The following is a 14,339-nucleotide window of genomic DNA, read 5'->3' as shown; positions in this document are numbered from 1 at the left end:
CCGCCCCTCCGACTCGGCGCTCGAGTTCCTGGATGTCTCGGCCATACTTTGCAGCTCGGCCGAGAGTGATTCCCAGCGATGTCGGGACTCTTCGATAAACGCGTCGATCTTCGTATCCAGCTTGGTAATCATCTCCACAAGGCTCGTTATTGTCGGTAAGTCCCCCAGGGCGGCTATGGACGCCTCAGCTGCAGCTGGAGAGGGAGAGGGTGGGGGAGGGGTCCCTGCTTGCTGAGAGCTGTGGGCTCTCCTCCCTTTAGTCATTTTTCCCAAGAGATTAGATTATTTAAATTTAATACTAACACTACCAAACAACTAATTATATTAAATAAGAGCTATTTTAGATGATTTGGTGAGTGTGGTGGGGGTGGGAGATCCACTTTGCCCAAGTCTTGGAAGGAGCACTGTAGGCTCAGACTTGCTGAGTCACTGCCATCTTGAATCTCCCCTGAATTGTTTCTTAAGTCTCTCATGTTTTAGTTGGTTTCAGTTCTTTCATATGTATGAGATGACAGACTTAACAAACAATCTAGATCTTTTTCAATATATAATTTCAGTTACATCACACTGTAAATTTCTGCTATAAATTCTGTGTCTTACAATCTTATTCTCCACAACCACCTGATGAAGGAGCAGTGCTCCAAAAGCTAGTGCTTCCAAATAAGCCTGTGGAGCTATAACCTGGTGTTGTGTGATTTTTAACTTTGTACACCCCAGTCCAACATTGGCGTCTCCAAATCATTTCTGCGTCTCAGAAATCTGCAACTTCCCACCATTTAGATTATATTGTGCTTTTTATAATTTTTCTGTCTAAATGAATAATTTCACACTTTCCAACATTGTACTCCATTTGCCAGATCTTTGTCCACTCACTTAACCTATCTACATCCCTTTTGTAGACTCCTTATATTATCTTCAAAATTCAGCTACCTATATTTGTGTCATTAGTTTATTTAGTTAGCGTACTTTTGATCCCTTCATTCAAATCATAAATAAAGACAGTGCCTTTTCTTAAGAAACAGCATCAGGTATAAACTGATTTTAACATTGGCTAAGCCCAATAATTTTGAGAATGCAGTGTTAAACATCAAAGTTTAAAATATTGATTAGTCAGAGTTCAGTCATGTGCTTTTCTGGTCAGATTTATTTAGCTCACGCACCACCAACACTACTGTTTCCCCTATGGTCAAGTTCTCACCAATTTACCTTTAAGTAACATGTAACTATCAGATATTCTCTACTTCCACTTAGCCTCAGGCATCTCTTACAGACCCTATTTGATAATATCACAAAGTAATAATCCAGACGCCAGAAAGCAAGCCAATCTTGGCCTTTATGTTTTAGAACCAGACCCATATAGACATCATTCATATATTTGAAAGATGTAAAAATATCTTCTCTTTGAATGTATAACAGATATAACTTCTGTTCCTTGTCTAATTTGCTCCTCTGACTCCTAATGGAATACGGTTCTATAAGTGCAAGTTGCCACTACCTCACCCATGTGTGAGCCTAGCCAGTTGCGCATTGATAGCTGTTCCTTTATTGAGCACTGAAAGAAGTCATCACAACCAAATCCTAATCTGTCCTCATCCAGGAAACATGATAATGGGAACTTGGGGTCATGGTGGGCAAACTGTTTGTTTGGAGGATAAACACAAACATGGACTCATTGGTCAAGGAGCCTGCTTTGGGTGTTGTAATTGATTTAATCCTACAGTTTTCGAATTGGAATCTGCTAACTCAGTAGAGATCAAGAATCAACATTGTGCCTCATTCATTTTATGGCTCAGTTCCACGTGTATCAGTTTAATGAGGACTACAGAATCAGTTAATGCAGGGTAGTTTCAAATGTCACATTGTTCATTGCCACCTCACCTCTTTGTACCCATTGCTCTCTGGGTCATATGCTGACCCCTAGCTGAGAAGGTCAACGTGTTGACTCTGAGTACTTGCTGGCATCATTCAGAATCATGAGAAATGTGATTGCCCAAGGACTGACCTTTCTACCTCTCTACTCATCATTACCCCAAAATATGTAACCAATGTGAGAAATTATTCTGTGATGGCTTTGTAATGTGTACATGGTTAGTGACTAAACCTGAAACCTGAAATATAACCCAGAAGGATGTTCCATGTGAGGAGCTGTTTAGAAGTGGGAAAACCAGAAGATTGAATTCTGGAGCTGGCCACAGTATTCTTGTGTATCCTGTTCACAGGCAGCCTGATTGATGGGATAAAGGCCTATAAGAAAAAAGATAATCTGCAGCAAAAAAGCAAACAAAAAGTGCAATGTGTCCAGCAGGGGGACAATACAAGAAATCATAGAGGGGCAGGGAGTACTGATGACAGGGCTATTCTAATTGCTAGGTAACCTTAGATATGGAATGGCTGGAGTTGGGTTGATTGGTAGTTAGGGAGATGCAACTGCTGGTCGGGGGATTTGGATTGAAGCAGGAGAGAGCGCGATGGTAGTTGGGTGGTGTAGTTGGTTGAGGATGGGACAAGCAATAGTTAGGAATATGAAATGTTGGGTGGAGAGAAGCACACCGATCATGAAGGTGTGGCTGCCTGGGTAGTTTGTTGGCCTTGATGAATGGTGGAGGAATATCACCATGAATATATGGGGGAGGTGGCGGGATGGTGGGGGAATGATTAGAAATGACGGCAACCTCAACACCAGGAACAATATGAGGAGGTCACCAGGATAGGTGGGGATAATCGATAACAAATGATGGGATATCATTAGGAATATTAGGGGAACTCACAGAACAAAGTGGAGCTAAATTGGGCATCACTGAATAATGCAACCATATATACTAATAAAAATTCCAGTTTGTTATATTTCCTGGATCTTGAGAGAAGGGGCTTCAGTCTATCTATGTGGTGCTGATTATAAATCCAGATCACAAAAGTGTTCAACCCAGTGCACCATATAGACTGCAAAGATTCCTTATAACAGAGGAAAATTCATTCCGGATAGTGTTGCACTTACTGAACATTCCCTCCAGTCTCACAAGACAACAGATAAAGCTGTCAAAGTCCAGATTCATATCTTCATTGGCATAGCGCATGGAGATGATCTCATAAAGTTGGTTGTTCAGGCGGAAACCTGAAGAACAAGACAGAAAAAAACATACTAAATTCTCAGGTAGGTCGTACCAAACACTTCCCTCCAGTTCCAGAAAACAGCACCAGCCATGTAAACACTGTGACAACAAGAGTTGGTCAGAGACTGAGAACCCAGACAGTCTTTCCACATCTACAAGGCAGCAAGGGATCCACTGATGGAATACTCATCACTTGATGAGTTCAGCTCTAATAGAACCCAATAACCTTGACAGCATCCAAGATAAAATAATTTCTTGATCAGCACCAACATCGTAAATATTTACGCCCATCACCTCCAGTACACAGTGGCAGCAATGTATACCACATGCAAAATCCAATGCAGCAACTCCTCAAGCCTCCTTTCATAGGACATTCTAAATGTGTGATCTTCATCATCCAGAAGGTCAAGGACAGCGGATGCAAGGAAACACCACCAGATGGCCTCCAAGCCACACACTGACCTTATTTGCAAATCTGTCACTGTTCCTTCACTGTTACAGGATCAAAACTCTGGAACACCCTTACTATAGGTGTGATACGTAGACAGTACCTTCCAAATCCATGGCCCACTTCCATTTAAAATGACAAGGGTAGCAGATACATGAGAACACTATCACCTGGAAGTTCCCCTCTGAGCCACTCAACATCCTGACTTGGAAATACATCACTGTTCTTTCACTGTTGTTGGGTTAAAATCTTGGAATTCCCTCCCTAAGGGAATTGTTTTCAATCTACAGCATATGGTCTGTAGCAGTTCAAAAAGGCAGTTTACCAACATCTTTTTAAGGCAACTCGTGATAGGCATCCAATGGCGGCTCAGACAGCAATGCTCACGGCCTATGAATGAACAAAAAAAACATGTACAATAGTCAAACTCCCATCAATAAATAAACCTGATCGACTCCCACTCACCTGCATCATTCACAGCTGTGCGCATTTCATAGCTGTCAATTACGCCAGAATTATCCTTGTCATATTCCTTAAATATTTCCTGCAAAGAATCAGTAAATCATAATGAAAACATATCTTTGTGAGCATGATGCCAGAAATACAGTTACTCAATCATAGCTGATAAATGAGGTTGTGGTACAGTTACTGGCTCTGATTTTCACCATGACAGAAAGCAACCTTCTTGCAGCAATAAATGCCCGAAGGAATCAAAATCCCAAGTCTTGCTCCAAAATCTGGCCTTTTTTATCTTTGTAAAGCTGGTATTGGGACTGGGATTGGAGGTGGTACATGCATTCCCAGTTCCTAGGGGCAACTGGCTATTTAATTAGGATTTTGGAGTCCTTGGTGTCTCGACCACAGGGTATAGGGTGGTATTGATGGGGCATAGAGTGAGTGTGTGAGAGCCAGAGGGATATTTTATGTTTTATTAAACAATGAACACAAAACTGAAGCCCCAAAGCAGGCTTTCTGCCCAGCTGAACTTGGGAACTGAGCAGCCTCTTAGGGTTTCTCCTTGTCACCCAGTTCAATGCATTATCCAACATCGTTGTGGGACCAAATGTGGGAACAGCAGGCAGCCATTTCAGAAACCTGGCTTTGCAGAGCTCGGATATCTCTTGCTTCTACACATCTGGCACAAAGGAAACAAAACAGCTATTGTATCATGTCAACTGACAGTAGGGATAAATGAGGAACTCTCAGATTGGCAAGCTATTATAGAAAGCACAAGAGCAAGTGTTGGGGCCTTAACAAGATACAACATACAGAAATTACTTGGATGGAAAGGATTAAATATGTGGATACTAAAACTGCTGATGACACAAAAATAGGTACAGAAATAAACTGATGTATGCATAAGAAGTCTGCAAAGGTATTCAAACAGGTTAAGTGAGTATGCTAAAAATTGATTGATGGAGTATAATGCAAAAGACGTGAAGTAGTGCTATTTGACAAGAAGAAAAGCAGCATATTACTTAAATAGAGATAGACTGCAAGACCAGGAGGGACAAAGGTGTCCTGGTACATGAATCACAATAAATTAGCATTCAGGTACAGTACGTGATTACAAGACTAGAATTGGGAGACAGAGTTCAAAAACTAGGGAGTGTCCTATTTAACATGGTGACAAGGTGATTTGTTTTCTTTCTCAGAGATTCATTGATCTGTGGTATTCTCTTCCCTGGAGAGCAAGGGCTGGTTCATTGAAAATATTTAAAGCTGCGTTTGACAGATTCCTGACTGATCAGGGAGTAAAAAGATATAGAAGTAAGACAGGAAAATGAAGTTGAAGGCACAATCAGATCACTCAATCTTATCGAGTAGTAGAGTTGAAAGCCTGGAAATACTCAAGCTCCAAATTCATATGTTCATGATGAACCAAGGCTAGAATAGTTGCTGGATTATATCTCAGGAACTGAAGCCAGAATATAGTCACAGAATCATAACTGAGAGACTGATGACAGAATACAGTTTCTTAATTATGTCTGAGGAACTGGAGGCAGAATATGTGATGAGATTGAGGTCATGAATATTCACTATCATATTGGGACTGTCACAGTTCAGAGTCAAGGATTAGCCCCTTTGAATGACCACAATCGATTTTTAATTTATTAGTGGTTTTAAATTGCAATCACACCAACTAACAGTCCTAAGTGATGCTAATTTGTAATGATGCTGTACCTTGAATCACCAGCTGATCTGGCTGCCAGTGCATGCTTTAAAGGAAGTGGAGTGCAAATCAGACTTTTTTTTGGTATATCTGGTCAGATTGTTTCATACATGGATGAGGCATCAAGGTGTTAATTCTCTCAAGCTTTATGTTTTAAACTGTTCACACTATTTAAAAAAGTGTCATCTAAGGTGGACAACCCATTCAACAGCCGAGTGTGTGATCACGCTACAAAGTGTCATATTGCCCCATTTAAACTTAGAAGGTTGTAGGTTCAATCCCTGATCTGTGCTGTAGGTATGACTACAGATTCAGGCTTGGCTGTGATTGTGGAGACAGCAGTAGAGACATGTGTGATGGTGGTATTTGTATTGCTGATGTCTGTGAAATAGTATGCTTGTATTATGGAGGGATAAACAAATATCAGGCAGAAAAAAGAAGAGCCTGAGGACAGCCCTGGTTACATGCTGCAGACATTAAATCTAACTCCACTAGAAATCTAAAAACTAGGTAAATTATTTGCAATTGGCTTTGATCAAGAACTGGCGCACTATGTTATTTGACCTCAATGACAGTGAAGAAGGGACAAGGGTCTTGGCAGGGGAAGACTCCCTAAATCTGGACTACTTCCTCCACTGCTGAATGCAAAAAATCATTAGAAATGGGCAGCAATGAATTATGACTCCATATAGTTTTACAATTATAGACAGAAGCTTGTCAAATTTTTGCTTAACATTTCTACAAGTCCTGTTAGCCTAAGTGGGCAATACCTGGCTGCATTATGCTTTGCAAATACTAATTTTAAAGATGTTGAACCCATTCTAATTCAAACATGATACACCATTAAATAAATACCATGAACCCTCCATGATTTGGAGATGCCGGTGTTGGACTGGGGTGTACAAAGTTAAAAATCACACAACACCGGGTTTAATTGGAAGAACACTAGCTTTCGGAGCGACGCTCCTTCATCAGGTGATTGTGCTTCACCTGATGCAGACAATCACCTGATGAAGGAGCGTCGCTCCGAAAGCTAGTGTTCTTCCAATTAAACCTGTTGGACTATAATCCGGTGTTGTGTGATTTTTAACTTTATAAACCCTCCAGCGCTTCATACCTGCCAGTTCTTAATCTTACTCCAGAGCTGCTTAAATTCCATCAAATTAAGCTTTCCAGATCCATCTGTCTGCCGTCGGTAATGTTAAGGAAGACAACGAAAGGTAATACAAAATAGTGGTAGTCCAGCAATGGTAATGAGATCATTCACATTTGACTTCTGATGGGACAGTGTCAATATTACATCCAAATCAGTACATATTGTTCTTCAGAAAATTGACTCTGCGGCCGATTATATTTACCGCTGGATTTAATTTGTAAGTATGCAAACAAATGAACATAATTAAATAATAGCAGTCGGTATTAGATTGTTGCACCGTCAGTTTATTCCCCATGTCTGTAACAAATTGAAAGTGTTAGCCTTATTCCAAAATAATAAGTTAATCAGACCTTTACCTGATTACCTCATCATAAGGAAGCTATTATTGTCCTTGACAAGAGGTATAGGGGAGCAATGAAGATATTGAAGAGATCTGGACTTTACCATGCAAGGAAACTGAAAAATTTGGCTTTGGTTTCAGTGGAAAAGAGGAAGCCACATGGTGAACTGATTGATGTTTTCAGGATTATTGACAGAACTGACAAAGCTGACTTTGTTTTCAATGGTAATGACTTTGCATTTCAGTGGATGATGCAAGTCAAAATAAGTTTTCAGGAAGAAGAAATATCTTTGCAGCAAATTTAATTGTGGCTTTTTCAGTTCTAATACTGTAACATGGTCAAGAAAATCATTCACGCTCCCTGAATCTCAACGAAGTTACAGTAAGAGATGCCTCAAGAAAATGCTCAGTACTTGTGAAATAAGTTGTGAAATAAGTAACCAGGCAAGATCATTGAAGCCAATTGTTAAAGTAGGCTTAAAAGACAATGTTTAGATTAGATTACCACATTCGGCCCAACCAGTCCACACTGACCCTCCAAAGAGTAACCCACCCAGACCCATTTCCCCTCTGACTAATGCACCTAACACCACGGGCAATTAAGCATGGCCAATTCACCTGCCCTGCACATCTTTGGACATGTAGACATAGGGAGAACATGCAAACTCCATCCAGACAGTTGCCCAAGGCTGGAATTGAACCTGGGACCCTGGTGCTGTGAGGCAGCAGTGTTAACCACTGAGCCGCCATGCTGCCTACCGGAAAGAAAAACAATGGCAAAGAGAGATCAATAAAACTGAATTATTTTAGGGGAATTGTGATATTCTGCCTGCTCTTGTTCCCAAAAGTTTTAACAAACATTTGCAGATTAACTCTACTATTTCAGGTGACTGCATTAGCATTAAGAGCCGTATCTCATGAGTACATTTCCATTAACTGTTGGTACTCTTCAGTAAAGTTATATCAGCAAATTTTAAGGGAAAAACTGTTTTAGTGAAAATACAACAAACAGAAACAGAGTTAAAGGCAAGGGATCAAAGAACTTGGTTAAATGTTTTGATATGAATATAAATTCAACTTAGCCTTGACCTGGTGCTGAGTTAATTGATCATAAACAAGCAGTGCAATTAGCTACAATCAGCATCAATCCTCAGTCGTGGCAGATGGAAATGGAACTGGTTTCTCTTTCTTTCAATTGTCACCCAGTAGTTTCTGCAGCAATTGAATGAATATGGAAATCAGGTGAGGACTGCTTTGTGTTCTGCTGTGATATGCCCTACAGTTCACCAATTATACAAGACTCACATATGAATAGCAGCCACTTGGCAAGACACTGAAGACTCGTTAGTGCCTATTGATCCAATGCAAGTCAGCTCCATCAGAGTGAAAGAGGAGAAAACAAGATAAACCAAGGCAAACCAAAAAGAAAATTGCATGGATACATAAGCTAACTCCAAAATTTTTATTTACATGCAAAATTGAGGTCAGCTGATCCCTTCTCCAATAGAATGGTGCTGAGAACAATTGTATAGCACCTATGGTTATCCAGCCTGGAAAATAACTATCTCAATATTGGCCAACAACCTAACACAGGACCTTTGCAGATTTCAGCTGATCATGCTATAGCTCGAGTTCATTAGATGGGTCGGTGTTTGTACAATGTGTGCAGGAGGGTTTCCTGACACAATATGTCGACAGGCCAACAAGAGGGGAGGCTATATTGGATTTGGTTCTAGGTAATGAACCAGGCCAGGTGTTAGACTTGGAGGTAGGTGAGCACTTCGGGGACAGTGACCACAACTCGGTGACTTTTACTTTAGTGATGGAGAGGGATAATCGTGCGCCGCAGGGCAAGAGCTATAGCTGGGGGCAGGGAAATTATGATGCAGTGAGGCATGACTTAGGATGTGTGGATTGGAAAAACAGGCTTCAAGAGAAGAACACTAATGAGATGTGGGGATTGTTCAAGGAGCAGCTACTGCGTGTCCTCGATAGGTATGTACCAGTCAGGCATGGTGTAAAGGGCCTTGTGAGGCAGCCGTGGTTTAGTAAGGAATTGGAGTCCCTTGTGAAAGGGAAGAAGGCGGCATATGTAAAAATGAGGCGTGAAGGTTCAGTAGGGGCGATTGAGAGTTATAAGGTAGCCAGGAAGGAGCTAAAGAGGGAGCTAAGAGAAGCGAGAAGGGGACATGAAAAGTCTTTAGCTGGTAGGATTAGGGAAAACCCAAAGGCTTTCTATAGGTATGTCAAGAATAAAAGGATGACTAGGGTAGGTATCGGTCCAGTCAAGGATAGTAGTGGGAAGTTGTGTGTGGAGGCGGAGGAGATTGGAGAGACATTAAATCAGTACTTTTCATCAGCATTCACTCAGGAACAGGACACTGTTGCTGATGTGAATATGGAATCACAAATAATTAGAATGGATGCCCTGGAAATATGCAGGGAAGAGGTTTTGGGAATATTGGAAAGGATGAATATAGATAAGTCTCCTGGGCCTGATGGCATTTACCCCAGGATCCTATGGGAAGCTAGGGAGGAGATAGCAGAGCCATTGGCCTGGATTTTTATGTCGTCATTGTCAACGGGAATAGTACCAGAGGACTGGAGGATAGCGAATGTGGTCCCATTGTTCAAGAAAGGGAGTAGGGATAGCCCTAGTAACTATAGGCCAGTGAGTCTGACTTCAGTGGTGGGCAAAGTCTTAGAGAGAATGGTAAGGGATAAGATTTATGAACATCTGGGTAGGAATAACGTGATCAGGGATAGCCAGCATGGTTTTGTGAAGGGCAGGTCGTGCCTCACAAACCTTATTGAGTTCTTTGAGAAGGTGACTAAGGAAGTGGATGAGGGTAAAGCAGTAGATGTTGTGTATATGGATTTTAGTAAGGCATTCGATAAGGTTCCCCATGGTAGGCTAATGCTAAAACTTCGGAGGTATGGCATTGAGGATACATTAGAGGTTTGGATTAGGAATTGGCTGGCTGGAAGGAGACAGAGGGTAGTAGTTGATGGATTATGTTCATCTTGGAGCGCAGTTACTAGCGGTGTACCACAAGGATCTGTTTTGGGACCATTGCTTTTTGTTATCTTTATAAATGATCTAGAGGAAGGACTTGAAAGCTGGGTAAGCAAGTTTGCGGATGACACGAAAGTCGGTGGAGTTGTGGATAGTGAGGAAGGAAGTGGTAGGTTACAGCGGGATATAGATAAGTTGCAGAGCTGGGCGGAAATGTGGCAAATGGAATTCAATGTAGCTAAGTGCGAAGTCGTTCACTTTGGTAGGAATAACAAGATGATGGATTACTGGGCTAATGGTAGGCTACTTGGTAGTGTGGATGAGCAGAGGGATCTTGGTGTCTATGTACACAGATCTCTGAAAGTTGCCACCCAGGTAAATAGTGCTGTGAGGAAGGCATATGGTGTACTGGGCTTTATTGGCAGAGGAATTGAGTTCCGGAGTCCTGAGGTCATGTTGCAGTTGTATAAGACTCTGGTGAGGCCTCATCTGGAGTATTGTGTGCAGTTTTGGTCGCCATACTATAGGAAGGATGTGGAAGCTTTAGAACGAGTGCAGAGGAGGTTTACCAGGATGTTGCCTGGAATGGTAGGAAAATCTTATGAGGAAAGGCTGAGGCACTTGGGGCTGTTCTCATTGGAGAAGAGAAGGTTTAGGGGAGATCTGATAGAAGTGTATAAGATGATTAGGGGTTTAGATAGGGTAGATACTAAGAACCTTTTACCGCTAATGGAGTCAGGTGTTACTAGGGGACATAGCTTTAAATTAAGGGGTGGTAGGTATAGGACAGATGTTAGGGGTAGATTCTTCACACAGCGGGTTGTGAGTTCATGGAATGCCCTGCCCGTATCAGTGGTGAACTCTCCTTCTTTATGGTCATTTAAGCGGGCATTGGATAGGCATTTGGAAGTTATTGGGCTAGTATAGGTTAGGTAGGATTCGGTCGGCGCAACATCGAGGGCCGAAGGGCCTGTACTGCGCTGTATCCTTCTATGTTCTATGTTCTATGTTCTATGCACTGTTCCCTTAAGTCTTCTAAGGAGTTAATGACACACCTCTAACCAACTTGCATCATTGAATCCTCAAGACATTTTGTTGAGTTTGAAGTGAAGGTAAACATGCCTTAGACAAGCACCTATATATTAAAAAAATGCATGTAACAGAGAAGGAGAAAGGATACATCCATGAGGGCAACCATACTACGACAAGACTCAAGACTGAACCCTTCGGTTTTCATTTTGTCTGAGGAGAAAGAACATCTATTATTCACAATCAGTGAATTATGCATCAAAAAAAAATTAATATTATGGAAAGGAATGAAAGGGAAAAGGAACAGAGAACAGTAGGAGTGCAAACCTCCTCTCATAAAGTCTGGAGCATCCCACTGCCTATATGTATTATAGTGACATTCCTATACAGTTTGCAGGTCCTTTTAACAGTGCACCTTGAACCAATAATACATTAAAGGGCCCCTTTTCAGTCACAAAATGACACATCTCTTAGGCAGTTAGGAATTGAATCCAGACCTATTGGCTCATAGGTAGGGCACTACCAATGTTCCACGGACTCTTTGGGGGAACCTTAACTGTTCATTTTTTTTCACTAATCAACTTGTTCCGTGATGGCAAAAATATAAAGAAAGAAGAGAATTTATACAGAGCTTAATACACCCTCAGGAGATCCCAAAGAACTTTATAGTGAATTAAGTAATTTGGAATGTTGTTAATTTGGAATGTTATAATTGTAGTAACCTTTCAAGGGCTGCCACAGATGAGAAAATCCAACACTGGATCAGCTGCACCAGCTCAGTGTTCTACAAACTGAAGCACTGAGTGCTTGACAACCGAACCCTCTGCAAGCCACCATAGGTCCCAGTTTACAGAACTGTTGGCATCACCACACCCCTGTATTAACATGGAGACTTGGACTATGTACCAGCGATAAATACAACCACTGTAAGAGCCTAAAATACAGGAGCAAATTTAGACCATTCGGCCTATTGCTGCACTATTTGATCATGGCTGATATGTTTCCATTTCCCTGCCTTCTCCCCATAACCATTGATTCCCTTATCAATCAAGAAATGATCTGTCTTAAGTAGAGTCAATGATTTGGTTCCACAGGCCTCTCTGGTAAAGAGTTCCACAGATTAACCACTCTGGCTCAGTTCTCAAGGATCATCCCTTCACTCTGAAGCTGTGCTATCAGGATTTGGTCTCTCCTACGAGTGGAAAATCTTCTCCATGTTCATTCTATCCAGGCTTCTCATTATTCTGTAAGTTTCAATCAGATCCCTCCTCATTTTTCTGAAATCCATTGAATACAGACCGAGAGTCCTCAACGACTCCTCTTATGACAAGTCTTTCATCCCCAGGATCATTATTGTAAAGCTGCTCCAAAACTAATATATTCTTTCTTTGAAATGGGGCTCAAAACTATATTCCAAATGTCATTTGACCAGAACCTTATACAGCCTCAGCAGTACATCTCGTGTCTTGTATTCCTGCCCTCTTGAAATGAATGCTGATATTACATTTGTCTTCGTACCTGACAATTGATCCTGCATGTTAACCTTTGCAGAATCCTGAACCAAGTCCCTTGATGCTTCAGATTTCTGGAGTCTTTCCCTTTTAGAAAATAGCTTATGCCTCTATTCTTCCAACCAAAGTGCATTACCTCATACTTTCCCACATTGTATTCCATCTAACACTTCTTTGCCCTCTCTTCTCACCTGTCCAAGTCTTTCTTCAGTCTGCCCACTTCCTCAACACCACCAGTCTATCCACCTATCCCTAGTAACAATGCCCTTTGTTTTTTTCATTTAGATCGTTAATGTATTACATGAATAATTGTGGTCTCAACACTGACCCCTGCTGAACTCCACTAGTCACTTGCTGCTAAACTGAAACAAAATCCCTTTGTCCTCACTCTCTGCCTTCTGCCAGTCAGTCAATCCTCTATCCATGCCAGTACCCTGCCTCTAACAAAGTGGGCTCTTATTTAACATTTTCCTGTAAGACGTCTTGCCAAGGCCTTCTGAAAATCCAAATGGATCATGAGTACTGGTTCTTCTAAAATCTAACTTGCTCATTACCTCCTCAAAGAATTCGAACAGATTTGTCAGGCATGATCGCAACTGATAAAGCCATGCTGACTCAGCCCTATTTTAACATGCACTCTGCAATATTACTAATAATGGTCTCGAAAATCTTATCGATGATGGAGGTGGTCTAAAGTTTCCTGTTTTTTCATCCCTGCTGTGGTCAAGTTGCTCATTCTCTCCACAGTCGCTACTCTCATCCACACAGGGAACAAGAATCTCAAACCTACTAGCACTAGAGAAATCCCATCAGCAATGGCTTTGCCATGTCAATTGGCAGCCAGCTTTTGCAAGTATTCAGGCAAAACTCATGAAAATCAACCACTGTCCGAATGGCGGAAAAGCATCTCTGTCTGTTTTCTCAACTCTCCAACTGTCAGTGTTCGGCGGGGGAGAAAATGCTACAAAAAGTCACTGAAGCTCTCCTACAAGCAAGACAGAATTAATATGATCATTGGGAGGAACTTTCTCCCAAATGTTCAAAATATTGATATCTTTTTTATCAAGCTTTCAGTCCAAATGTCTGAATGATGAGGCAGAATGACAATACAAAAGAAACGGAAACAAATCCCACCCTCTAAATCCCACTGCATCATGAGATTAAATTAGCTTCCCTACAAGTGTGGAAACAGGCCTTTCGGCCTAACCAATTCCCACCAACCCTTTGAAGACCCATTTCCTTCACCCATTTCCTTCTGACTAATGCACCTAACACGATGGGCAAAATGTTCCGCCCTATGTGTCTAAAACCCCATAGAAACCCATAACAGCAGTATGAGACATTGGTAAGGCCACATTTGGAATACTACATACAATTTTGGTTGCCCTGCTATAAGAAGGATGTTATTAAACTGGAAAGGGTGCAAAAATGATTTGCATGGATGTTGCAATGGAGGGTTTGAGTCATAGGAGAGGTTGGATCGGTTAGGACTATTTTCCCTGGAGCATAAAAGGCGACCTTTCAGAGGTGCATAAAATCACAAGGCATAGATAGGG

The 14,339-nt window shown here is 41.5% G+C and overlaps 1 protein-coding gene across 4 annotated transcripts in view; it reads right to left on the bottom strand.

Moving 5' to 3' along the window:
- The window catches only part of LOC132818086 (calpain-3-like), a 115,990-nt gene that overhangs the window by 8,712 nt on the left and 92,939 nt on the right, over positions 1-14,339 (bottom strand). For all 4 annotated transcript variants that reach the window (XM_060828751.1, XM_060828752.1, XM_060828753.1 and 1 more), the window contains 4 exons: positions 11,424-11,485; positions 6,849-6,917; positions 4,024-4,102; positions 2,996-3,112 (listed from right to left, as the gene is read on the bottom strand). In XM_060828751.1, coding sequence (XP_060684734.1) covers positions 2,996-3,112; positions 4,024-4,102; positions 6,849-6,917; positions 11,424-11,485 — 327 coding nt within the window. The remainder of the gene's footprint in view (positions 1-2,995; positions 3,113-4,023; positions 4,103-6,848; positions 6,918-11,423; positions 11,486-14,339) is intronic.

Source organism: Hemiscyllium ocellatum, chromosome 8 (assembly GCF_020745735.1).
Source record: "Hemiscyllium ocellatum isolate sHemOce1 chromosome 8, sHemOce1.pat.X.cur, whole genome shotgun sequence".
Classification (NCBI taxonomy): domain Eukaryota; kingdom Metazoa; phylum Chordata; class Chondrichthyes; order Orectolobiformes; family Hemiscylliidae; genus Hemiscyllium; species Hemiscyllium ocellatum.
This window is presented reverse-complemented; position numbering and strand designations above follow the sequence as displayed.